Below are 27,512 nucleotides of genomic sequence, written 5' to 3' on the forward strand. Positions count from 1 at the left end.
AAGAGAGCTGAGGAGCAGCAGAGGAGCAGCAGCCACCACTTCAGCTCAAACAAGTGCACTTGCAGAAGGATGCTCTCCTGCAGGCCAGCTTTCTCCTGCTGCTAATCCTCCAGCCTGGCTACTTATTTCCTCCAAGCCATCCTCAGCTAATCTTGGTCCCCCAGGCCTTCATGTTAGCTGCCATGCTGAGAACACAACAGCCACAGCATTTCTCTCTATTTCCATTGTAATGAGTGCATGGTAGCGCACTTCCAGAAAATAAATGTTGGCACACCCCTTTCTGAAATTCTGGGAACAGTAAAAAATGCAGCATCAGACAACACACACCTACAGACAAACTCCCAGGACAGAACATAAAGGTTTTTCAATTTTATAGAGATTCATTTTTCTGCCATACAAAGACCAACTAAGTACCACACTGCTGCTCACTCACCCTGCAATAGGACGAGAAGACTCAGAAGAAGGCAAAACCCATGTGTGATGTGACGAATAGTTTGATAATTGATATAATGCAAAATATAATAATAACAATAGTAATGAAATTGAAGATAATAAGAGAGAGATAATGCCCAAGAGAAACAAGAGCTACACAAAACAATTTCTCACCACTCACTGACCAATGCCCATTCCATCCCTGAGCAGTGATCGGCCCCTCCTGGCCAACTCCCCCCAGTTCATTTACTGGGCACGAACTCTATGGGCCATGGAATATCCCTCTGGCCAGTTTGGGTCAGCTGTCCTGGCTGTGCTTCCTCCCAGCTCCTTGTGCACCTGCTCGCTGGCAGAGCATGGGAAACTGAACTCAGGGCAAGCACTAACAGAAATAACTAAAATATCTGTGTGTTCTCAACCTTATTCTGGTTCTGAATCCAAAACACAGCACTCTACCAGCTACTAGGCATAACATTAAACCAGCCCAAACTAGGACAGTGTCCAAAGTTAACACTGCCTTGTTATTTTCAGAATTATTCTTGTAGAATCTGAGAATGCAGACCTTCACCAGCAAATTGCCTCAGAAGTCCAAGATCAATGTCAAGAAAAACATTGGAACAAATGGATGAATAGAGAGTCTAGGGAATGCTGCAACCTCTAATCAGTGTTTCTTTGTCCAGCTTAAGGAAAAACTCCAATCATTTCAATAAGACAACACTGTGTATGACAGTGTAAAAGCTAGAGGTAATCAATTAAAAAACTCCCTCAATTAACTGAGAATTTGATAAGTCTAAAAACAAAGCGAATGAGATGGAAAAAGGACATAATTAAGACCACAGTTATAAGATTTAATAGAGTGAAAAAGAAATTGCTACTGTAATTGGAGGCAGTGTCTTGCTTCATTTCTTTCTACTGGGAAATCAAGAACAGGTATTCTTATAGGTGGTAATTTGCATATGTCAGATCTCTGGGTTGATGTAGCATCAGACAATTGCACAAAAGTGAAATTTTTTAAAATAGTTTTATTCATACAAGCACTGGACCAGTCCATACAGAGTAAGATTATTCAACACAATGGGTTTCATAAAGGTTAGATGAAAAGTATCCTATATACACCCAGTTTTATTATGCTCTCAAATTCTCCTGCAACAGAACATTTTTGACCAGGACCAAAAAATCTTTCTGAGTAAAGAATGGTATTTTTCAATCAGAGGATCCCAATCAAACAGTGACCAAAAAATTTGTAGTTAAGAGGTATTGAAAAATTTTCATTGACAGCTGACATGAATTTTAGACAATGAAAATTTATCAGACCAAGCATCTAGGCAAAACCAACAATACAGAAATTTACTGCAGATATAGATGGAAACTGCCACAAATGAATACACAGATAGTGGTGTCTTCTGCCCCACACCTTCTGGCCGAATACCTAACCTTCTCTGCAGCTGTGTAAATTATGTTAGATTTAGTATTTCTGTCTTCTAGAGCTGGATGATAGCTCTATTCTTAATATATTTTATATTCCTAAGATCCTTTATTTCTATCTGAGTCTCTGTTACAAGAAGGAAAAGTCCTCTGTGCTAACCCAGCCAGTGATCCAGCCAGCATGAGTTCATCCAGGGATTTGTGAGACCTACAAACCACCTTTGCTGCAAAAGACTTGTGTGTGCACTGCTACAGACTAATTGGATAATGGTTGCTATACCATTAGTATACTACAGAACTAATATGTACTCAAGGAAGAACTTTTCCAAACCTGGCCATTTCATTATTTTGTCCGGCTATACAATGAAATCTGACACCAACCTTAAATGCCTGAGAAGGAAACCTGTAAGTAAAGCCTGACTTCAGCAAAACCAGTGCAAGCAAGGATTGATGCAGTTTAAGTACACATATGTTTCAGTAGATAGTAAGGGATGTAACTTTGTGGACACTGATAACTACTAACACTTTGAGAGAAGGTTTGTTAGTATGAGCACTCAGCTATGGAGACTTGCTTGCACACTTACTTTTAGGATTTTAGTCAGGCAGTTCAGCATGAACTGGTGCTCACATCTCATTCACCAGTGCTGTTCTGCACAGCTGTAGTCAGTGGCCTGAGCAGCATGAGTAAAGAAGGCACGTCTTTAACATACCTGAGCTTTCTCATCTTCTTTGGACTTTGACAAAGAAATGCCTCAGTTATCACAAAAGCAGTGAAAAGAGGAAACTGGATTTCTCTACACTTTTAGTAATTTTTCTGCCTTAAATATGTATCAGAAACAAGTAATGGTATTTTTTCTTGAAAAAATAGACATTACTTTGATTAAAAAGTACTTTCAGATTAAGCTGCAGAAGAAAAAAGTCAAGCTTCACACCATAAATTTTATTTACACACATTTTTCTGATCTGGTAAATTTAAGGAACCCTACGAGTGTTTGATACTGATATGAGTCCCACAGATACTGTACTTCCCTAAAACCAGATGTTAAAAGTATATCAATATTCTAGCAAATTTAAATGGATATTACTTTAGGAACTATTTGATTAATGAAATATTTAGGAAGATTTTACTATGCTTGTCTGTTGTTTAAAAAAAATCTTCCATTTTCACAACTTAAAGTTTGCTTAAATATCTTTAAAAAATTTAAAACAAATTAGCAAAGGCAAATTAAAGAAAAAAGAAACCTTCAAAAGCTAGCACAACCATCTTCTTCATAGTGTCATATATTAGATTCTTTTTGATCTAAGCAATCCAAAACATTTTAATGTCTCAGTTGTATTAAACCAAAAAAAAGTACTGATATGTTAATTCAAACTGCATGTTTATCAGCCTTTTATAAAACACTACTCAAAAGACATAATTCTTACTTTGTTCATCAAAGATACTCAACTTGCAAACAGTGTTCAAAAATGTGTGCCCAATACAATACAGTATGCAAATATTTGAGAACACACCTTCTGTCTCTGAAGATAAAGTTTCTAAATAATCTGAGCATTACTTTTTGGAGTCATCTCTCTAACATTAAAACATTACTTATTTTAAAATAAAAATATTTTGGGATGAGGTTCGTAGAAAGTAAAAGAATTCTTGACGAGGAAGCCACAGGACACGAGAAAAAGTAAAAATACACACTGAAGAACATCCTGATCTAAAATTACCATGAAGACCACATCAGGAATACATTTGCAAATCTCTGGGCATTAGAAATGTGTTAACAGAACAGTCTCGTTGTAGTGTTCCTTTCTCCAGGGTTTGGAGTTTGGCAAAATTAAGCCACAATTTTTTGCTGGACTACATATACAGCAAATTTGTAACATTTACATAGCTTCCATATGAACGTGGGTACATTTGCATAGGCTCATAGGCAAATTAAAGACTCTTGTGATGGTGCCCTTTGTCCCAATTGCACCCTTAAATAATAAAACACATTAACTGTGTTGCTTTCAGGAATGGATTCTTTATTAGGGATGTAGCCAAGTGTCACAGTAGACTGAAAAACAAAACAGTCCAGATGCATTCCATTTCAGAAAACTAATTAAAAATATTGTTTTATAATTTTTTTCCTGTATAATACATTTTCCAGTAGTCAGTTGGTCTGTAAATAGAGTTACGTAAAATTAGCACATGTTATTTGCCAGGGTGATCTTTGTACTCTTGACAGATTCCTTACCCTACCACATAAATGCTTTGCATTCAAAGCACTTGGTCTCTGTGCCTTGCTGCAATAAAAGAGCTTTTAAATTATTTTTTAATTGCAGAAAAGCTAAATGAAGTGTGCACTGCTCAGGCAATTTGCCTTTCTTATTACAAAACACAAGGGGGATCCTGACTGCACTCTATATATTGCAATGACTAAATTATTTTCCTTTGTTATGGTCTGGAAAATTTTTAACATTTTATTCTTAAACATAACAACATATATGAAATTGAAAACCAAATTTAAAAAAAATGTTTGCATGGTTTTCCTTCTGTTTCTGAATAAGTGAAGTTTGCTAATTTCTTTCTGTATTTATTGCACTTTGCAGAATTTATTTCAGGTTACCCAAATGTGTTCCCACTCCCAGGCTCAGCATTATTGCTGCAGCAGCAGTGTTATTTGAACAGTATTTTTTTTCTGACTTCTCTTAATAGTTGGTTTCTAATGCACACAGTGAAGATTTGCTGTATCATTTACAGATAAATTAAATTTCAAGAGTGTCAAAATGATTACCAAAAACCTTCTCTAGAAGGAGCCACCAAGGCTTTCACCATCGCTTCTCGCTCAGAACAGGGATCACATCAGGACATTCACAGGTTAGGACTAAACCCAGACCCATGAGATGCTAAGTGAGTGCCAAACATCATCTCCATCAGAGGCAATCCTGACATGTCCACACATTTCACCCTCCCCTGTTGCTCCTCAGTTATCACAACAAAGAAAAAGCATGTTGAAGAGGTCCATCTGTCTCTTGGAATGCTACTTCCACAGCAAAGTATGTGCAGGATGAGAAAATGGCTACTCCACCAAATGTGAATCTCCAGCAAGAAGGAATGTGCAATGCCAGAGGCCTGGGCTAGGCTTCAGCTGAAAATGGTCTTAGTTAAACAAAACAGATTTTAAAAGAAGTTACAGAACTTCAGGAATTTGTGGCAGTTAGCTACCTTGCTGAGTTATTAAGAAAAGACATGACCTTTCCAATCCAAGTGTACTGTCTGGACTTCTACATTTTATAGAAGAAAGTTTCTTCAGTTCCTTCAGTATCCATTGCAAATTTATTCCCAGGGTGGATAATAACACTTGTGAGGTCTTTAATGCTTGCCCACATTAAAATTACAATATGGAGTTCAAAGAAACTTTTAATTATATTAAGAGCAGTAACAAAAGCTGCGGGAACTAAACTAAAGCAACATTAGGCTGAATTTCCAAAATTGTACTCTTAATATTGTGGGCTGGAAACACATGTTCCTTAATGGGAGTTTTTCATATTTGCCTCTGGAAAAAATTCATTCTTCTCTTCAACAAATTAATAATAGAATACAAAATCATGGTATTTTGCTTAGGCATTCAAATTTAAATCTTCCACCTCAAAATCACACCCAGGTTAGGTTAAACACATCCTAAAATAAATGTAGGGTTAGATAGAAGTTGCTGTGGGGACAACTTAGCTTCTTCAACCTTGAGATAATTTTCCAAAACCTGTTGAATGACAGGGTTATCCTGAGAATGGTGGAGACCTTTTAGACGCAGATGTATTAATGTATCAAGGATAACTTTAAAATAGTATTGGGGAAAGTCTGTAGGTCAGTATGAGACAGTGATAATCTTGACAATGTTCTGCTTGTTCCCAGTTTTCCAGGGCCTTCTATTTTACTTACCATTTAGAACAAATGTTCGGTTGTTGTCTGTTTTTTTCCTTAAGGTGTCAGTATTTCCAGGTGCTACTTGAAAATGGGAATGAAACACAAGTTCTTTTTAACAAAAAAAATTATCTAGATGATGCCCATTGGCCTCACTCTGAATACTCAATGCTCTCACTCCATGAAGACAGATGAAAAATTTTCTCAGCCTGAGTCTCACCTCAGACGTTCAATTTTTCTTAAATACCTTCAGCTTTTCTTAAGTTTTTAGAGACCTACCCTCTAAGTTTTATACACAATTGATAGAAATGAAGTGGGATCTTCATATATTTTTAAGTGAAGACTTCTAAGCTAACATTATTGTCAGGTTTGATCATCAAGATTCATAACATTGACACACTCATATCACTACTCATGAAAGTCTGTGAAGGGTATCAAATGACATTGAGTACTTGACTATTTTTTTGTTGTCAGCAGCATGATGATGAACACTTTTCCAGGTCTCTGGTATGAGCACAGCCTTGCCTGCATGGAATAGAATGCCTGCAGAGAGTTGGTACATTGATAAAACTATCCTTGCAGATTAAAAAGAAGAGGTAAACCAAGCATTGCTCTATTAGAAACCACGAGGCTTTGGTAGCTGGAGACAACAGTAGGGGTTTCCTGCCATACGCAGATAAACCCAAAGTCACATCAGTTCAACTGAAAGAATCTTTTTATCTTGGCAATCTTTCAGCGCTCTCATCTCCACTTTATATACCATGAGTTAATGTATCTCCTGCTCTCAGCACTGCCTGGGTGGCCAGAAATGGAAGCAAAGTTTTGAGATGTTATGACATGCACCCCATAAGAGCAACTAGAACTGAAACTGAACCATGATGACTCAGAACATAGCTAGAGGAAACAGACTAGTACAACTCAGTGAAAAATGTACAGATCTAGGGCTGCACGGAGAAAGGTGAACATAAATCCAAACTGCAAGTAATGTATGATTCTTTGCACTTTCTTTTACTCAGTTCTTTACTCTCTTTATATGAGTTTAGTATTTGTGATGAATACAGTGAATGGGACTTAAGTTTTTGATTCTATGTGGTGTACCACAGCTCCAACAGAGCTTTGGTCCACAAATGGTTAAATGCCGAGGGGAATGAGTGCCATCTACTGCCTCCCAGGTTGCCTTAGATCTGCTTATCATCACCAGATTAATAAGCAAGAGGAAGCTGTAGACTTCGATGAGGTCTCCCCTTGCCTCCTCTTCTCCAGGCTGGATACGTCAAGTGACCTCAGCTGCTCCTCATACGGATTCCCCTCCACATCCTTCATCAGCTTTGTAATCTTCCTTTAGATGCTCTCCAATAGCTTTACATCATTCTTACGCTGTTTTGCCCAAAACTGCCCCTGGCACTCAAGGTGAGTGCAGAGCAGAGCAGGACAATCCCCTCCCTTGCCTGGCTGTGATGCTGTGCCTGATGTCCCCCAGGACAGGGCTGGCCCTCCTGGCTGTCAGGGTACTGCTGACTTGTGTTCAACTTGCCATCGACCAGGACCCCACATCCCTTTACATAACCATCGCTCAGACCTGGCATTTAGGTCCAGTGGCATGGGAGCTGTGTTCGACCATGGAGCCGCGCTCAGATCTGCCCTTCAGCCAGAGCCAGGCCGAGCACACACAGCAGCAGACGCACTGCAGTGCCCTGTACAGAAGCACACAGGCCAGCCAGGACAGCTCTACCACACAGGTGCACTCAAGGAATGGGAAGGAATTACACTGGGAAGCAGAGCAGTCAGAAAACCTACAGAATCACAGAACGGGTCAGGCTGGCAAGGACCACAGGGGCTCATCTGGTTGAAGCTCCCTGCTCAAGCAGGGTCATCCCAGAGCACCTGGCACAGGACTGTGTCCAGATGGTTCTGGAGTATCTCCAGTGAGGGAGACTCCACAGCTCTCAGGACAACCTGCTCCAGTGCTCGGTCACCCGTACAGTGACCGAGTGAAGAAGTTCTTCCTCATATCCAGGTGGAACTTCTCGTGCATCAGTTTTTGTCCGCTGCCTCTTGTCTCATTGCTTGGGACCACGGAGAAGAGCCTGGCTCAATCCTCATGACACCGGCCCTTTAGATATTTATAACACTGATGAGTCCCACTCTCAGTCATCTCTCCTCGAGGTTGAACAGGCGAGCTCTCTCAGGCTTTCCTCGTAAGACGCCTGGATTCAGGGAAAGCGGCCACACGCGCGGGCATGGCCCGAGCCCGGCAGCAGGGGGCGCCTCAAGGGGGCTCAGGCACCCGCGTGCCGCCGGGCCCACCACCACGTGCCGCGCGCCGCCGCTGCCGCCTGCTGACGTCAGAGCTCCCCACCTGCATTCCTGGGCTCGCCCACCCACTGCCCGCCGACCCGACTCACGCAGATGGAGATACGGAGCACCCCACGCTGGTAGTCCCGGTACAGCTCCGTCGCCTCCCCATTGCACTCGATGCAGCGGTAGGCGCCGAGTGCCGCCATGGCGCGGCAGAGCACGCCCAGCCCTGTCAGCGCTTCCACACCGCCTCCTCGTTTCCGCGTTCGGGAGCGCAGCCGAGCGACACCGCCCCGCGGTGCATCCCGGGAGCTGTGGTTTTTCTGCTGGTGCTACCTGCCCGAGTGCGCCGGTGGAGAACTCCATATCCCAGGCGGCTGTGCGGCGGCGGCCCCGCGGTACGGGCGGTGGGGGCACCCCGTGTTCCCCGCCGAGGCGGCGCGCGTGCGCCCTGTGAAGATGGCACCTGCCGGCGGGTTGGCGCGGGGTCTTTGGGTGCCGCTGGCCGTACTGGCCGTGCTGGCCCGGGCCGCGCTCGCCCTCACCGAGCGCTACCCGGCGCTCTCCCTGCTCCAGCAGGAGCGGCATCGGCAGCGCCACGGCCCGGCGGGGGAGTGGGCGGAACAGTACTCGGCCGAGTGCGGTGAGTCGGGGGCGTCACCGCGGTGACCGCCCGCGGTCCCGGGGCGGCGGGGCCGAGGGAGCGGCGGTGGGGAGGGGAGGGCGGCCCGGGGCGGTGCGGGGTGCCGGCGGCCCCTCGGCTGAGCACGCCGCTGCCGCTCGGCTGGCTCATAGCGAGGAAGGTGGCGGGTGAGCTGCGGCGCCGAGCCCGCCGTGCCGTTGTGTGGCGCGGGGCCGCAGAGGCAGCGAGCCGGGGAACACCTCTCACCCTGGCATGGACAAACCTTAGGTACCGCACGGGAGGATCCCTGCTGCCCCACTCGCCTCCCGGGCCCAGCAGCTGGACTCTGCCTACTTTTTAATTCCTGCGCTCAGTAGTATGGGGGTATGCCAGCACCTCGTGCTCGTATTGCTGAGTTTCTCAGTGCGAGAGAAGGAGCTGCTGGAGAGGATCCAGGGGTCTGGAACATCTCTCTCGAAGAGAGACTGTGGGAGCTGGGCATGTTCAGTCAAGAGAAAAGAAGTCTGAGAGGGAATCTCATTAAGGTATATATATAAATATCTCAAAGGCAGGTGTGAAGAGGATGGTGCCAAACTTTTTAGTGATGCCCAGAGACAGAATGAGGAGCAATGGCCACAAACTAAAATGCAACAAGTTCCACTTCAACTTAAGAAGGAACTACTTTGTATGAGGGTAGCAGAGCACTTAGAATAGGCTGCCCAGGGAGCTTGTGAATTTTCCCTGTCTGGAGACATTCAAAACCCACCTGTATGTGTTCCTGTGTCGCCTGCTCAAGGTGACCCTGCAGGAGGGTTGGACTGGATTATCTCCATAGGTCTCTTCCAGTCATATCAGTTCCGTGCTTCAGTGAGTGAGATGTGACTTGATTGATTTCAGCTACAGTTATATATGTATTTTACTGGTGAACTGGAATGCTTCTCTTTATGAGTGTCAAGTTTGGGTAGCAGATCTGCTATTTTTCGGGTTAATTGGTGTCTTGTAGTACAGGCATAGTTAGAACCATTTTTGTGTGCTTGAATGTCTTCTGTTATCTGGATCATGTGGCTTAATGTGTTGCGATTGTTGATCTTGAGCATGGTGTGAATGGACCACACAAAAATGCCAATCTGAATCACAATGTGCACTTAATACAGATGAAAAAAAAGGTTTATCAGTTGCTTGGAATGCGATACTAAATTATGTGTAAGAGAATAACCAGTGATGTGTCATGACATCTTAGCTGTCAGCATAATTTTGTGATTTTTTTCTGCACTGTATTCCATAAAGCCTGTGCTCATATCAACAATTCTAGTGGTCCCTAACAACTAATATAAAACTAGTATAATCCACTTGAATAATAGACTTTGGGGAAATAACTTGTTACGAGTTTCCTGCACCTGTGTTTTTGCTTTCTCTCCTCCCTCTTCTGTGTCCTTTTGTCTTCAAGTTATAAAGTTCTTTGATTTTTATCACCTTTGTGTGTGTGGCTACAGTGGCTGAGCGCCACAGTATGTAAACATGAAATCAGATCATGAAAGTTATCTCATGTAACCGTTGCTACGAATTATTCAAGCTTAAGCATAAAACAAGAAGACTTTCACCCAGTGTTGAGATAAAAATCTGTATACCTTACAAGTTAATAAATGGCAAAGCACTTGATTACATCTGTTACTAGACCTGACATGAATGATTGACTAAAGATACTCCTTCAGAGGTGGATTTGGAAGATTAGATTTTGATTTAACAGTGGATGTTGTTTTAAAGAAGCCGGTGTAACTGGGATTGGGACAAAGTATTCTGCTTGAATCATCAGGTTTCTCAAGTATTTTGCATGCACTGATCACAAGATAGCCCTTAGTTATAGAACAACGTACTTACCTTCAAATAACTGTGTACCAATTCACTCCTTGCTGTTGAAGTGTTAGGACTAAATGAATTGCCAATTGAAAAATTTCCTTCCGCTCTTGATCTTTGTTTCAGTACAACTTGCACAGAAACTGAGATTTTTTTGGTCTCAAATAGTTTTCCCTGTAGCCTATTACGAGGTCCAAAGTACTTTCTCTGTTTTTTCTAGTTTTTCATGAAGCTGTTAATGTGTTTCAGTTTCATTGTGTCTGACTTGCAGACAAAGATACATTTTTCTCTATGAGTAAAGCAGCATGTTGCCCCAAGAACTGCAAGATTTGAGGGGACCTTTTCCTGCTGTAGCTTGTATCAAGCTTGTGGCTTGGCTGTCTTATTCCCTACCACCTTACAAAAAATTCCTTCACTAAATTCTTGCTGTTGTGAAGAAAATTTTTCCAGAGGTAGGCCATGCCTGCACATCTTTGTTTTGATGTTTGAAGCGAAAGTTTCTCAGTGAGTCTGCAGCCAAAACTCTTAAGTTACTGAAGCGCAAGCACCAACAGGAAAAGTGATGTGTTAATAACACTGGCATAGCACAGGAGTGTTTGGCCAATGTGAAGAACAAAGGGCAGTGATGAAACCTTGTGCTGGCAGCACTCTTTTTGGAATCTGAGTGGTTTGCCACTCTTCTCACAGGACTGACTTTAAACTTTGAACCTTGTGCTTTTTACCACCCTTGCTTTTGTTATAAAATCTCTCACTGGTTATCATTTATGGCTCAACGTAGATCCAAGTTCCTATTTACAGAAAATATTTTAGATACTGCTTTGACTTCTCTTTACTGGAAGACTGTTTCTTTTTTTTTTTTTTTTCTTTTAGCTCTGTGCCTGTGAGAGATAGGGAATTAACTAACTGCAATCCTTAAGTCAAAATATAAGAGCACACCCTGCCCCCCAGCCTTTCAAATTTATCATCAAGCTTAGATTTACATACATCAAGGGAGATGATAGAATTTGGTATTTGTGCCATGGATTCAAGGAGACAGTACTGTGTATTTGGATTTTCTTGTTTACTCTTGAAATATTTAAAGATGATAGAAGCTGTAGGATCCAAAGCTTCAAAAGTCAACAATTCTATTGGAATAGCAATTAAAAGCATAATGATGGGGAAGAAGTAGCTTTTGTAGTCTATCAATCTGAGGAGCTGTTGTTTATTATTAATGTTGCTTCTTCATTTGTTTGATATCTTAAACTTTTTCTTTGCTATGCCAAAAGCTGTGTTTGACTTTTTAAAGAAATTACACTTTTTGTAATGACATTTTTAGTAGCTTACCTTTGTATATGTTCAGTCAATTACAGTTCATTCTTCTGGCTGCTTTTTACAGTCTTTATGCCTCTGTTTCCTGTGGCTTTTTCCTTACCTCTTTGTGGTCTATTCCATTTATTTTCCTCTCTAGGATTGGAATGATAATTTTATCTGTTATCTTTTGGGTGAGAGAATAGAATCATAATGCTGAAAGGGGATGTACCTACCCCAAGCTCTTGTTATTTGCTTCCAGCTTCCTTCTTTTTTACCTCTGCCCCATGTTTTTAGCACCTCTTTTTATTAATCTATTTTTAACTAAAAGCATAAGTAGGGATAAGACTAACTATATAAAAGCTGTCATGTCAGCTATTGCTTCCCTTACTGTTCAGGTGTAGTGCATTGGGAGAAAGTGCTTCTTGAAATTTCTGCCCTGTGGGATGCCCAGTGGGGAAACTGTTCAGCCAAACGTGAAGAAATGTGATAATATAACATATATGTAACTCTGAGTTCCTCAAGGTATTTTCTCTCTTTTCTCCCAGATTCATCATTTTTGCACTTCCATGAGTCAGATTGTGACATAGGAGGATCATCGTCTTGTGAATCTATGCTTTCCCTGAATACAGAAAAAATTCTGGTATGTTATCAAGAATATAATGTACAAGATAATTTTAATACATTGTTGAACTCACAGAACACTTCAACTGCATAACCAGTTAGAATGAAGTTCAGGGAAATGAATGCAAATAGAATCTATTAATCAGTAGGCATAGCTGCCCAAAAGGCTTCAGTATGAATAAACTCAAGTTGCTCATAGAAGTCTTACTTTGTAGTAATTACTGTGAGGGGCTATGCCTGAAAAAGGGGAGATGCATTAGTTTCTACGCAGATTAACTTCCTGAGGTTTATCACAAAACGTGTAAAAGTATTAGTAATGACTTCTATTCTCTACAGAAGTACCATTGTGCAAAGATGAGAGTTACAGGCTTCAGGCCATATTTCACTAAATGTGATACTGACCTGGCATGTGAAGAATATTCTAACAAAAGAAGAGGTTTTTTGGTAGAGGCACCTCAAGAGGATTATTTTGGGAATTGGATTTTCTTACAACACTTAACCTACTACTCTTAACCTTTTGAGAATATGGGTTTGATGTTATATCTTCAATCCAGTAAAGTAATCTTCAATCCAGTGTTGAAAATCTTCAAATGATTTCCATGTGAATTTACAAGGTACCTTTGGCAAATTGTTAGAAATTTTTGACCATGAGGGAGTGTATAAGCAATATTATAAGCGGAATCAACTTCTCCAAAGGTGGCACTTGGAATTAAAACTACTATAGTGCAAATCCACTAAGCCAGTTATTAAACTTGAATATTCTGTGTAGACTTCATAATATATTGATCAGAAGATCTTTCTAGTCTAGTCCAACAGTACCAGCAATTCTTTCTACCACAGTGAAATGTATACTTGTTGGGAAGAAATTTACCTGTTAAAAAAACCCAAAATGGTTGTTTTAAAGAGAGCAAGAATTAAACTTGTTGGGAATGGTGCTATGATGAAAAAATTCTGCTGTTTCTTGAAGAGAGTGGAATTTTTTTGTGTGTAGACTTGCAGGATGTTTAACCTGTACCTGAATTCAGAATTCGTTGAGGAAGTGTGAAACCACTTTCTCTGCCACCCCAACGGTTCTGTTACTCTGTAATGACAAAACAGATGAGGTAGTGGTTCTTCTCTTGCTGTCACATGCAGCTCAGTAAACCATAAGAAATTATTTTAATGTATTGCGAGATTCTTCTGCTTGTGGCTCATTTTCTCATACCAGTGTGAAATCTTGCTGTATCTTATCTTTGTCTGCAGACAAAGGTGTGTAGATCTGTTTTTGTAAATGCACCAAGGAAGAGGTTTTCCTTCAGTAAAAATGTTGTGGTGCTTTTCCTAATATTAAGATAATTATAGAAGAATAGTGTTTTTCAGAGTTAAGTGTTAAAGGTCATTTTCTGACTACTACACGAAGGTCATTGGTGGTAGAAAAATAATGTGTTTATAGATGCATATGGATTGCAATGTAGATTTAGTTTTCTTATTGTTATATCTGTTGAACCCGCCTCATTTTGTGCTGTGTTTTTAATGGCTTTTCTCTATAAGGGAAATAACTGCCACACTCCATTAGAGGTGCAGATATAGGTGGAATAACAATTTTCAGTGTTATGCTGTAATGTAGAGCTCATACATCACCTTTAATTGCAGAAACAAAAGTTTGTAAAATCCATTTGTTAATCATTTGTGCTTTCCAAAATACTCAAGTTCTTAGAGCAGACGAAATGTTCTCCTCATCATTAGACCATCAGGGCAAAAACTGCAATGGGAATTGGCCATTTAACTTTTGCACTTTGTAGATAAATGAAATGTCTGTGTCATAGACACAAGTAATGTGACTACTTTTGATGGAACAGGCAAAACAACCTTAAAGGAGGACACTAGTGGAAATGAAGTGTTTAGTTGAATTGAAAGAACTGAATGGAGAGAGATGTTATTTTTGCCCCTTGTTTCCTAAAACACTTTGAAAGACCTATTAATTTAGAAAAATACAAAATATTCATTTAACATAAACTACTCTGCTAGGCTTACACTTGGCTATGAAAAGTATTTGTGGAAATAAAAAGAGCTGAGTATTTCTACATTTCCGAGGGGCTTGTCTTTGACAGTATTGGTTTCTATAGGTGCGTTATTTAGGGAACAGACATCCTAGATAAGGATACAATTTGAACAAAATGTGGAACTGATAGAATGTCATTTTAGAAAGGACAAGCTCTTTAGGAAGGCATTATGGAGTTAAACTTTTTTATACTGATGGGGTGATATTCTTTTCAGTGTTTATTTTCAGTGTTTTACTCTTCTGCAGTAGTCTTCCTTTGCAGAAGACAAAGAATAATTGTAGGGTAAACAGTATAAACCTTCATATGAAGTAAGGTGCCTTAAAAAGGCCTAAAAACTTCACCTTAAATAAATACAATACAGAAACATGCTGACAATGTTACTCTAATGTTAGTGGAGAAAAAAGCAGCATCTGACTGAAGAGAAGCTTTTCTCTCTGTGGAAAATTAGGAATGAACTTGATTTCAGTTCCTTAGTGAAATCACCTTAGTTTTAACTTTGTGTTTTAAGGCATTCTCTTAAGGATTTAAGACATGGATTTTCTGTTAAATTCTGTGTTGTTTGCTGAGCACTTAAAAATGTGATGTTTTACAGAGTCAAGCAAAGTTGCTTGCAGAGCAAAAACGATTTCCATTTGCTACTGATAATGACAACACAAATGAAGAATTGGGTAAGTTGTTTTATATAAGGTTTGTGCAGGTCAGTGCTATGCTGATTATTAGCACTAAATGTTTTGAAAATTGATGATTGAAGTGATGAATTAACTTCAATTTGATTTTAATAAGTCTGGAAATACAGCAAGTTTTCTCTGATCATATTAAGCAAATACTTATCTCTCTTGTTAAAAATCTTTCCTGCTTTCTTCATTAGAATTCTTCACCATGTGTGCTTAAGCAGATATTAAAAAATAATTCTGATTAAGTCCTTTTTAACAAGCTCAGCTACTTCCTGTTTCCATTTTTCTGTGACTACTGATGACTAAAACTGTTCAAACATCCAGAAAATTTTACCAACGCAATATGCTTTCTCTGAAGCATAAATCTTGGGTCTGTTTCCCATATCCACACTCCTCCGATCAAAATTTATATGCAGCAGGAAGACTTTCTGAGTTATGTCCTAGGCTGCTACTTGGAGTTTTCTCAAAGCACACTCAGCACAAAAAAATGGGGATCTTTCAAATAAATGAACAGGAAATACTTTTCTCAAAAATGGAGTTGCACTGCTTCTTCAAATGCAGCCATATTATGAGGCAGCAAAGAGATTGTTGATGATGTGTGTCAAGGAAGGCAGCAGAGCATTTTTTATATACGAGCAAAGGGAGATTTTATTCCCCTCTAATGAACTTAAAACAATAAAGAAGGGGATTTTTTTACATCGTTTCTATCTTCATGGATTTATTTAGGAAAATTTGGCAGCTTAATCTTTTTTCATATTCATAGACTATCTAGCTATGTTCACAGAATCCTGTGAAGAATAGCAAACTTCTATTCAGATGAAAATATCTGATACTTCTAGTATCTGTTCTGTAGACTTGGAAGACTATGCTGGAAGGTTTCTACCCTTGTGTTTGGTATGTAGGCTGGCACCTATCTACTCACTTTAGTCCAATGGTGTTGTGGTGTGAGGAGTCTGGTTTGGTCCTTCATGTTTATGCATGCTGCTTTTAACTGTTCTGAGGAAAAGTAGCACAGAATATATGAGGCGTTCTGCAGGAATGTTAGGACTGAAATACTTTAGCTAATGGGCCATTGTTAGCCATTAGATTTTTTCATAATGAAGTGCTTGTATTTTTTGTCATATTAAAGATTAAAAAATCAAAAAGATACTGTTTTAAAATAAACTGATACTATATCAGCTACTAGCTGTCAGCTACTTGCCATAGTTTTACAGACAGTTCACAGTTCAGTTTGGCATTTTGCCCAGTGTCTTGTATAAACTAAATACAGTCCTTATCAGCAAGACAACTGAGTGACAATATAAGTCTTGATTATCTTGCATCCTCCACATTTTTTCTTAACAGTGGAATGGTTCAGTTGACTTTATTTTACATGCCAGCTTTGCTGTGTTCTGGGATTGGAACCCTAAAGATGACACTAGTAACTCTATAGTCTTGAAAAAGAATGAAATGAAGAAAATTCAAGAGCTCTTCATCCTGTCTTTCACCCTGCCCATTTTTTCCCTTTTTTGGCAATATTATGTATTTGTGCCAAATGAAGCTTTTCATGTATCGAGGAGAAAGCTTATATTGCACACAAATATTTCCTTCTTCATAACAGAAGTGCTCTGAGTATGAAACAAGCTCTGGATTCTCATTTCTCTTTCATTTAACTGTTTTCCTTTTTTAAATGAACTGTGCTTAGCAACACTGCCAAAACAGTGTGGCTCTGCCTGCCTGAAAGATAAGTGTCTGTGTCCTTAAAAAAGCCTTTGCTTTAACTGACTTATTTGTCTCTTCTCCTGTTTGAATAAATAATTAAGCTAAGAGGTGCCTCTTCCGATCTGTTTGGATGACTGCTAAATTCATTGTAAGGGAAAGGTGAAATCCTGCTTGTAGTTCTGCTGCCAACTGTTTGAGCAAACTGCCTGGGGAAAAGCTCTCTCTAACTTTTATAGCTGTGGTCTTCAAGATACTGGGTTTTCTTGGCAGTGTAGACAGACCTTAGTTCAGAGTTAAGAATTATGAGAAATTAAAATGTGCAAAATGAAACAATCTTGGGGTATTCAGCTGTCAGAACTGAACTTCAGTCATGCAAGCACAACTACAGCTTTCCAGTCTTGTGATTTGACTGTATTTTTATATCTTATGGAGATTACAGGAATATATTTCTGATGGTCTGTTTCTTTTTCAAATATTTGGCCTCTACTTAAAAATGGGGGATGAGCAAGAACTTGAAAGCTTTTCTTAATTATAACATAGATAAAGACTCAGTTGTTTTTCAGTTTCAATTTTATAAATAATGAAATCAGTTTAGTTGTAATATTTCTAGGTAATTCAAAGGAAGGAAAACCTTATTGTGAACTAATAAAGTTTAGCAATATGTGTACAAACAAGTAGATGTTCCCTAATCAAATTGTCAAAAAAAGTTAGTGGTAGCTAGGTGGCACTTTTAATTGAGAAAGCATCCAGGGCTATTGTGTTGGAATCATAGTACCTTTTCTGATCCTAAGTATTTTAGAAGTAAACATGGACCCTTTCCTGAACAACTTGAAAAAAAGGAGAGAAAAACCCCACAAGCAAATCACAAATCCCCAAAACCGCTCTGAAGAGCACAGCATGAATTAAGAATTAATGGATGCTATGGCTGAGGGAAGTCGTGTCATTTCAGTGACCATTTAGGAATCCTCTGACTATTTTAATCTTCACTGCAATGTAGGAATTTAAACACTTTACAATTTGGTAGTATTTAATATTTTAAAAAGTCAGAATTTCTTCCTGGTTTATTTACATTTTTAATGTTTTGTTAGCAATTGCTTACGTGTTGATTGGCAACGGCTTGTATGATGAAGCTATACGACATTTTTCAACAATGCTGCAGGTGAGTTTTCTGCTTCAACCCCAAAAATATCTTAATGAAAATATCTGTTACCACGTACAGCTTTTTATAAAACAAAAATTAAGGATTTTTAAATGAGAGTAATTATTCTACTGTTTGTTCATTTTCTTTTCCATCCAAACGTAAGCATACTCTTAGAACTGGGTGATCAGTATCTTGGTTATTTGGTGAGTATTTTTCCCATCTGTAGGCATAAAGTTTTTATGGCACTTTGACCAAAAAAAGCACGTGAAACCTGACCTCTGCAGAGCTGAAGTTCCTTAGATAGTCTGCTTATTGTGTAGGCTGAGATATTTTAAAGTAGACTTTTTTGGGTGACAGCATGTTGCCAGTAACATGAGAAAAAAAGCTGTGACAGAGATAATTTATTGCTAGTGGCAAGTAACACATTGCTTTCACAATGATAAATTATTTTGTATGCTGGCTTTATCCTTTTTTAGTGGTTAGAATTTGATGACTTTAATATAAAAATTAAACATGACTAATACTTATATTGAGGGTGTTTTTCCTGACCAAAATAAAGAATTCAGAATCTTCTACCGTTAAGTAGGAGGTAGTCATATTTAAAACAAAACCAGCCCCAACAATTTATAACTAAAGATGATTTCAAAATACTGCATTTTTATGGCTAAAAACCTGAAATACCCAGAAGCATGGACATACTTTTTCATTTAAACTGATGAAGTACATGAATGCAAACTGAAAGCAATACTGCAAATAATAGCATGTATTTTTTCCTAAGTGTCATATGGCTTGTTCTTAAGTTGAGTCCAAGTGTGGCAATTTAATGGAATTATTCGAGGGAATTTATCTGAGGACAAGAACTTTTGGGATTTTGTGTGCTTTTATTTTTATTTGGTTCATATCAGTGTTTAGTGATATCTGTCTTTAATTTGTTTTAATGTGAAGATTTTTTTTACCCTAACGAGAAATCCTGCTTCCAAAACCACTGGATTTACGTATTGTTTCCTGTCTTTATTCAGAAGGAAACTTAATACAAGTGAAGATAAGCAAGATACACCAACTGTAGAAAGATACTGGGAGAAGTGTTTATGTAATAGAGTACTTCTGCAATGCCCACATCTCAGTTTAAAGTATGCTTTAATATCATGCTTATGGTATGCCTGAAAGGCTGTATAGATGATTCTTCACTCTGTTTTCCACAAGGCAATTTTAAATACATATAAGTGAGCATTAAAACATTTAACTGAATAAAATCACCTTGCTTAGCCATGGTATTGAAAGTAGGAAGTTACCTACTGTTGGTGTTGCCAAGTGTAAACTTGGAATCAGCTCAAGTCTGGCAAGCTGCCAGCATTGATATGCCACATGTTTTGTCCAGGGCAGAGTTTGTTTCTTGGGAAACAGTTTGTTTCTTGGCAGATGTCCCAATTAAATAAGACCAGGCCTGTGCTACAAACTTTTGTAGTACAGCTGTGTTCCTTGCAGGTGTGACGATTGCCTGATTCCTGGTTTTCAGGGAAACTGCATAGGCATTGTAGTGTTGACAAAACAGTCATTGAAATTTGTATGGGAAACTGTGGTTGGAGTAAATTACATCAAACAAGAAGTAGATTTACTACGTAGGGTGCAACCTCCCTAAGTGCCCAAGTAGGAAAGTCACAAAATTAAATCTAGCTCAAGGAGTTGGTTTAAATTCTGCAGAACTATTTTTGGTAGAATACTTCTGGTTTTAGTTGCTGTCTGAATATAAATTTCATGAGGATGTCACAATATCTTGCTTCCAAATTTTTAATCTCAAATTTAAGTTGCATATTAAATAAGCTTTGAGTGGCCAAATTGTGTGTTTCTTATCAGTTCAGTGACAGGAGACAGATTTACACAAGAAAGAGTTACATAATTACCAGTAATGTTACAACTAATGAAGATTGGGTAACAGAGTATTCTAATGAATACTGTGTATTTTAATCTATTCTAATGTACACTGTGTAATAGCTTCTGGTAGGTGGTCACTGGCACTGTAACTGCACTCCGTTTGACTTTTTACCAGACAAATACTCCAGAACAATTCCATTAAATTGAATTGGAAGTTGTGAGCATATGAAAGTATGGATGGTAATACAATAAATTTGCCTGGCAGCTGTGATTGTTCATTGCTTACTACTTTAGATCAGATAAAATTAAATATATATTGAAGAGATCAAAAAATCCACACCACAAATTAATATTTTATTTGTCTAACAGGAAGAACCAGAGCTGGTTAGTGCAATTTATGGACGAGGGATAGCATACGGAAAAAAAGGACTACATGTGAGTAGATAATTTTTAAAATTAATACCCATCTGAATTATTTGAATCTGAACTATAAGCAAGCCTTTAACAGGAATGACTCGACTGCTTAGAATGTGTTCAGTACAACCCAAAGTCTTTGTGCTGTCCTACTTCCATGAGGAGTCTGTCCCTTGGTCAGTGCGCTGTGTGACCTGGGGGGATCTAGCAGATCGTACTGCTCAAGCCATGGGTATGTTTGGGTATGTGAGACTGTGGAAGTAAAGTGGCACGACATAAATGTGGCAAAGGAGAAGAAAAAGCACTGTTATGAGTGGTAGATAATAAAGCTGTGAGCCACAGCTTCTAGAAAGAGTTGCCTAATAAGATAACAGGCAGTGTCCTGCCTCTGAGAGACAGATTTATGAAGTCCCACTGAATTCATCTCCACATCTAAGCTGTATTTGGAAATGAAAAAGTCTTTTATTGCAGCTTGGGAACATTGTCAGCTCTTCCAATACAGTAGATTTCACACTGACTTGATTGCTCATGCCTCTTAATAAGTATACCACTTTAATTTAAAAAAAATTCAAAGTGAAATACTTCGTGTAATACTTACTGCTCAAATAATTTCTTGAGCAGGAAGAAATTTATAAGTAGACTATGGTTCTTGTAGGACTTTGTGCCCGGTTGAATCATAATTGAATGGTTGCTACATTTCTAGAAGAATGAATAATTGAAGAACTCCTTGAAAACTTTCTTTGTACAGAATATTTAATTATCTAGGGGTGCTGATAAGAGCTTGAAGTGCCTCATATTTGCTTGTTTTTAACTTCAGCATGAATTTGTTTTCTCAGTTTAGCTAGGTTTTGATACAGCTTCACTTCATAAAAGTTTTTGAGTGACACCTTCAAGACACAAAAATTATATTAATTGCTTTGAGATGGAAGAAAAAGATCAATGAAATCTAATACAGAACTTGCTATATAATGACTTTCATTTTTTTCCTAAATGAGTAACTACTTCCATCCTATTAATTAAGTAATTTATTCATTGAGGACAATTTAAAATTTTAGATAGGCAGGATGCTGTTGGCATCACCCCATTTATCAGTACTACTTGGCTTAAATTGCAGACAGTGCTGATGACAACACTGGTAGGTGTAAGTGTGCCTGTGTGTTGAAGTTTATGTGGGAGCTTGAACCAGCTTTGCTGCCAAGCAAGGTACCTCCGGAGCTAAAAATGGAATATTTACTCACAGAGTTATATTAATAAATTATTAGAGGTACAACACAAGATGATATGTGCAAACAAAGTTTAGTTTCCTTGTTTGCAGCAGACAGGTGTTTATTTCCAACTATTTGCAGAATAATGCATCTTGATGTTTTTAGCAAAGGTGCTTTTAAAAGGACTTTTAATATAAACTGTTACACTTTCAGACACTTAGACAGTCTAGTTATAATTCATCTTGAAAGTATATTAGTCTAAGTATGCACAGTGGTTCACCTTGTCTATTTTTCTCCTTTTCAGGATATGAAAAATGCTGAACTTGCTCTGTTTGAGCTCAGTAGGGTGATTAGTCTAGAACCAGATCATCCTGAAGTGTTTGAACAGCGAGCAGAAGTGAGCATTTTTTGTGTCTTTTCAGACTTTTGGAGAAGTTGCAATTATACAGTGTTTCCAATTATATCTTAACTGATTTAATGGCAAAAGCTTGGTGTTTTGGGAACATTCTTCCTTTCTTTTAAAATATACACATTTCCTCTCAGTGTAATTTGTGGACTATTTAGTTTTAAAATAAGACATAGACTATATAGAGTTACCCTAGCCAATGGAGTGGCATATATTATGTTTAAGTGCTGGTTTTGATATACTATATAGCAAGATCATTTGTGTCTAGGGTATTTTTTTATAAAATGAATCAAAATATCACTTAAACTTTACTGTTTACACCTTCTGTCACCTTAGTAAATCTACTATGAATGCTAGTTGTTAAAATACTGAATTTTTAAAAAATGAAATGTTTTGGGTTTATATTTGTGCATGTAATTGGAAAATGATGCCAACACACATGTAATTTTTATTTTGAAAATCAAGTTTTGTTTTGCTAACTAAATTACAGAGAACGGGTGTCAAGAAGCAACTTTGTAGACAAACCAAAAGTATAAATATCAAAGTCAGCATACTGTATAATGAACTGCCATAATATTCAGTTTTAATGTTTTTAGTGATCTCTTAGTACATTTGTGAACCTTGATCTGAAAATGTGAAAGGCTTTCAAATAATTGGAAATGGTCCATTTTCCATTCGTGGAATGTTTTAACCAAATAAGGCTTAGGAGAATGCTCTAATTACATTTTCATTTGAATATGTTGAAATAGCTTGAAATTAAGTAGTTTGCTTTGACCAACTTGTTTTTAATTTGGAATACAGAGTTTCTGCGAATGTGGTGATGTTCATGAACACTGATAGTTTTGAGAAAAATTCTTTCAGATTTACTCTCTCATAGGGGTTTAAAACCCATAATTACTGAAATTTATAGTGGAACTTTCCAACCTATTCTAGAAACTACAATTACTCTGTTACAGCTGAATATGGAAAAGAATAATCTTCATTCTTCATTCATTGTTTAAGACAAATCTTTTCAGTCCTTCTGCTCTAAACTGTGTTTTGGTTTTATACTCTTAGATATTGTCCCCACTAGGACGAATCAGTGAAGCATTATCAGATCTCACCAAAGCTATTCAGCTACAACCATCAGCAAGGCTCTACAGGCACAGAGGTACCCTTTACTTCATATCTGAGGTCAGTGGATTTTGGTGATTCTCTTTGGCTTTGGTTATAGGGATATTATTCATTATTTTGTTGACTTCTGTGCTAGTTTGTTTGGGAACTTCTTTCCTGTTTAGTTAAAAAACCCAAACCAATATAATAACAAAAGCCCTGATTTTTCCTGTAGCTGGCTTTCTGACAGTTCAGAGGTATTCTCTAAGTATTTCATTTACAAATCTATTTAATGCAGAGAATCAGAGGACAAGTACCTTGTATGCACACCTCAGATTTTTTGTTTGAGGAGTAAGATGTGAATAAAGGCTTTGTCTTGATTTATAACCTGCAGCTGTATTTAATTAGTATTGATAAACACCAGTCTAAAATGGAAAATAGTTATGACCAAGGCAGTAAGTCCTCTATATACTTAAGAAAAAGCACTCCTCACAAAAAACAAAAAAACTCTGCAAAAATGTTAACATCCTATTTTGCTATGTCATCTGTGTATGTTGTTCTTGAAGCTTTAATGTGGAATAAGTAGCTTTATCTTCAAAGATTGTGTGAATTCTAGATAGCTGATTCCCTGCTCGGTTCTTCTGATTTCACTATTTGCTTCCAGCTATTTTAAAATTTACTTTACTATGTTTTATATAGCACTTCCTGTAAAAGTTGGAAGTGTATTGTGCATTCTTTGATGTTCTGAAGGGTAGCTGACAATCACTGCTGCTTAGCCCTGAGACTAACATCATGTATTAAACAAAATTCTGTGTTTTACTTTTATGAGAGGTACATATACCTCTTTATTTGTATAGTGTTTTCTGTGTCATCTGAAATCTTCTTTATCATAGGATTATGCAACAGCTCATGAAGATTTTCAGCGCTCACTGGACCTGAACAAAAATCAGCCTATAGCTATGCTGTATAAAGGCTTAACCTTCTTTCACAGAGGACTTTTGAAGGTAACGCTATATTAAACAATAGTTCACATACAATACCATTTATTTGAAGTTATTTCCATAAAATAATAGAAATATCATTGGTGTTGATATATGTATTTTCTCTTGCATCAGGAAGATTTTTAAGATTAAAGAATGCAAACAAAATAAAAAATTCCATGATATGATATGTAAATACTGCAGGTCTTGTTGAATCTCAGTAAAGCAGTGATAACAGGCATATTTAAGGAGTGCTTTGAAAGATATTTTTATTTAACAACTCTGCTAGTATTTGTTCAAAAATTTCAAAATTAAATGGAGATTTCCTAGGTTTTGGGGAGAAGAATGAAGAGGAAAGTAATTTTAAACTCTTCCTCAAAAGAACTAGGGAGTAATCAAGGGAAGTGCTGGTAGAGCCTTGCATTTATGTGTTTATTTCAGTTTTATGTTGTTTCTGGAAGGCTGACATCTAACTTGAGGGAACATAATTGCTCTCTCAGTTTCTGAAATCAGCAGGGAACTAAGTTCTTCCCATGCCTTTAAGTTTTCACCATTTTTTGACTCAAAACTTCTTTCTGTTTTAGGTGTGGTAATATTGCCTGTTTTTTGTTTGTAAAGTAATTAGAGGTACTGTTGCCATTTATCAGAGGGAAGAGTAATTAGACAAGTTGCCTGAAACCCTCAGTTTGAAAAGTGAAGATGCAATGGTGTGATTCCTGAATTCCAACAGTGGAAGCTGTCTATTTTTTTAACCTCTGATAACAGCTTGGGGTTCATTAAGGGTTGTATGCAGAATCTGGAGACAACCCAGGACTCCTGAGTTTCAACTCACTGTCTTTCATAGGCAATCACTATTTTTTTCTCTCTTTTTTCTGCAGTCCACTTCCTCACTTTTTTAGTACCTAAGCAGGTATTTTTTTCCACAGTTTCACTGTGTGCTGGGAGAACATCAGACTGTCATTGAACTTTTATTGTCTGTATCTTTTTGCAGCAAGAAGAAATACTTGCAAGTAATTGTCTGGAATTCTGATTTTTGTTGTAGACAGCAGAGACCCAAGCTATACATGCTATCCCTTAGGTTTTATAAGGCTTGCTGAAAACTGAAGATTTGGGTTGAGGGTTGCTGTGTTCTTTTTTGAATGAAAAGAGATTTATTTGAATCACTGCTTTTGGGAATAACAATCTTTGTTTTAGAACTTACCTATGGGATATGAGCCTATCCATAGTTGTAGGTGATTGTCCTACATTTTTATACAATAGGTATTTTTGTGCACGTTGTAGTGCTCAGAATATATTTGACAGTTTTTCTAAATAAGAATTTCTAAGTCAACTATAGATACCAGTAATTCTTTCCTTACAGCATCTAATTTATCACACTGAAGACTTCAAGATACTTGTCAAGCATTCCTTAGTAATATAAAGTAGTTGATTATTCCATCCTTAATTCTGAGTCTCAGTATTGAATATTCCAGTTTGTGTAGCCTTTCTAGTTGGAAAAGCTTAGTTCTTGATCAGATTCTTTAAAGAGGAATATGTCTTTAACCACATGCTTATTTTGTTAGCTTTTTTAATTTTTGTTACACTGTACTCCTCACAGCAGTAATAGCAACAGTACATGCTGTTGTGTGAAGGTGATCACTTACTCTGTAATCCCTCAAGAGAATGTTTCCAACTGAGGAAATAATAAAGAATGCAATAAGACAATTAAAGGCAGAGTTTAGATTTGAAGGAGTCTTTTGGCCTTCAAAACTTAGAAGATTTATTATGAATGAAGAAGGAAGACTGTAAGGAGAGACTGCTTTGCCTTAGGGACCCAGACTGAGGTTTGAAAGCAAACTCTGAAGGGATTTAATCTTTGAACTCTATTAAAATACTAAATGATGTTAATTCCCACTGCACATTAGCCAAAAGAATTACAACTAAATTTGTCAGTTCTATAAAGAAGGTTTCAGTATTTCATTTATTATATAGTAATTTTTACTCTATAGATTTTGTAATAAATTCATGCCTTGTTTGTTCCTTCCAGAGCTTTTGATATGTAACTGTAAATTCCATAGCTAGGAGCTACTGAGGATGCTGAAATTTAATGAATGTAATAAGTTACAAATTTTTCTGTTGGTCCCTTTCTGTAGGAAGCCATTGAATCCTTCAAAGAAGCTTTGAAGCAGAAAGCAGATTTCATAGATGCATATAAAAGTCTGGGACAAGCCTACAGGTACTCCTATTCAGAAGTAGTTTTAAAGTCATTTGTTCATCTGATTGTGTTCTTTAAAATGCACTCAAAGTTTTACACATTTGTTACAAAATTGTGCAGAACCATGTGTGATACTTGGTAGCTACAGCAACTGGTATGGTTATGTCAAAATATGTTCCAAATAAATAATTTCTATGTTTGCTTTGTATTTTTGATTTAGTCTCTGGTATCTCTTTGAGTCTCCCAGACTCAAAGGTTAATTAAATGGCAGCTTTCATTAAGATGTGTTTTAGGTAAATTATTTTTAAATTATGAAAAGGTTTAATACAGCATGAGCTGTAGCTGATTAAATCCTGCTTCAAATGTAGTGGCTTTGGTGTTCATGCATTTATTTGAAACTAAAGAGCTGTGGTTTATGACTATTCTGATTTACTAGTTTTAAATACATTTGCCAAAAATTCTTTAGTATTTAAACCTAGTAAATCTTGTTTGTTTTTCTAGAGTTTCTCTTGTTTGAATTAATTTTGTCTAATAATCTTAATGAAATCAGTGTACTGAATTAAAAAAACTACAATAAATTTAATTGTATACTATTTCTATTTTAATTTTCTCAGGACAGTTTTTCTGTGACTGTTTTTACTGTCTGCTTACGTGTGCAACTGTCCTGCACATGGAGTAATTCCAGTCAATAAATTTTTCATTAGTTTCAGTTTTCAAACACCATATGCTTTCTTCTTACTCAGCACTTAAGTAGTTGGTAGATTTTTAAAAGCATGTTTGTAGTTAAAAGTTAAAAAGACCTCTCAAAGATAATTTTTTCAAGAATGCTTTGTATGGAAGTTTTATTCACTTTAGTTTCTGAAGAAATACCATAGGTATGTGTTTTTGTAGTTTTAATGTCTGCTAAGGATTGTTAAAATTTGTGGTCTTGTGGTGTTGTATTTCACAGTACATACTTTTGGGAGTAACAAAACTCTGTGCAGCTGTTCTGTTATTACCACAGAAGAACAGTTGCAAAATTACTGCTTTTGTTATAGACATTTTCCACTAGTACTGTGCTTCGCTTCAATGATATCCCCTTTGGACACCTTAAAATCACCTTTAACAAGTAATTTTTTTGTCACTGTTCCTTTCACTTTCCACATTCTGGAATCACCTAGAGAGCTTGGCAACTTTGATGCTGCTACAGAGAGCTTCCAGAAGGCTTTACTGCTGAATCAAAATCATGTTCAGACATTACAGCTCAAAGGAATGATGCTTTATCATCATGGTAGCTTAGATGAAGCACTAAAGAATTTTAAGGTAAGCAGGCCATAAGTAAACACAAAATGTAAATGTTTTAACAAGGTCTTGT

The 27,512-nt window shown here is 37.7% G+C and overlaps 2 protein-coding genes across 3 annotated transcripts in view; one reads left to right on the top strand and one right to left on the bottom strand.

Moving 5' to 3' along the window:
- ARV1 (ARV1 homolog, fatty acid homeostasis modulator) overlaps positions 1–8,334 on the bottom strand; it is a 32,478-nt gene extending 24,144 nt beyond the window's left edge. For both annotated transcript variants that reach the window (XM_033054118.2, XM_033054116.2), the window contains exon 1: positions 8,158–8,334. In XM_033054118.2, the coding sequence (XP_032910009.1) occupies positions 8,158–8,256 (99 nt within the window). In that variant the 5' untranslated portion in view covers positions 8,257–8,334. The remainder of the gene's footprint in view (positions 1–8,157) is intronic.
- Positions 8,255–27,512, top strand: part of TTC13 (tetratricopeptide repeat domain 13) — a 40,045-nt gene continuing 20,787 nt past the window's right edge. Inside the window, exons 1-10 of the mRNA XM_033054427.1 lie at positions 8,255–8,693; positions 12,362–12,456; positions 15,072–15,147; positions 17,943–18,013; positions 20,237–20,302; positions 21,791–21,883; positions 22,949–23,065; positions 23,878–23,988; positions 26,097–26,179; positions 27,319–27,460. Coding sequence (XP_032910318.1) covers positions 8,255–8,693; positions 12,362–12,456; positions 15,072–15,147; positions 17,943–18,013; positions 20,237–20,302; positions 21,791–21,883; positions 22,949–23,065; positions 23,878–23,988; positions 26,097–26,179; positions 27,319–27,460 — 1,293 coding nt within the window. The remainder of the gene's footprint in view (positions 8,694–12,361; positions 12,457–15,071; positions 15,148–17,942; positions 18,014–20,236; positions 20,303–21,790; positions 21,884–22,948; positions 23,066–23,877; positions 23,989–26,096; positions 26,180–27,318; positions 27,461–27,512) is intronic.

This window comes from Catharus ustulatus, chromosome 3 (assembly GCF_009819885.2).
Source record: "Catharus ustulatus isolate bCatUst1 chromosome 3, bCatUst1.pri.v2, whole genome shotgun sequence".
Taxonomy (NCBI): domain Eukaryota; kingdom Metazoa; phylum Chordata; class Aves; order Passeriformes; family Turdidae; genus Catharus; species Catharus ustulatus.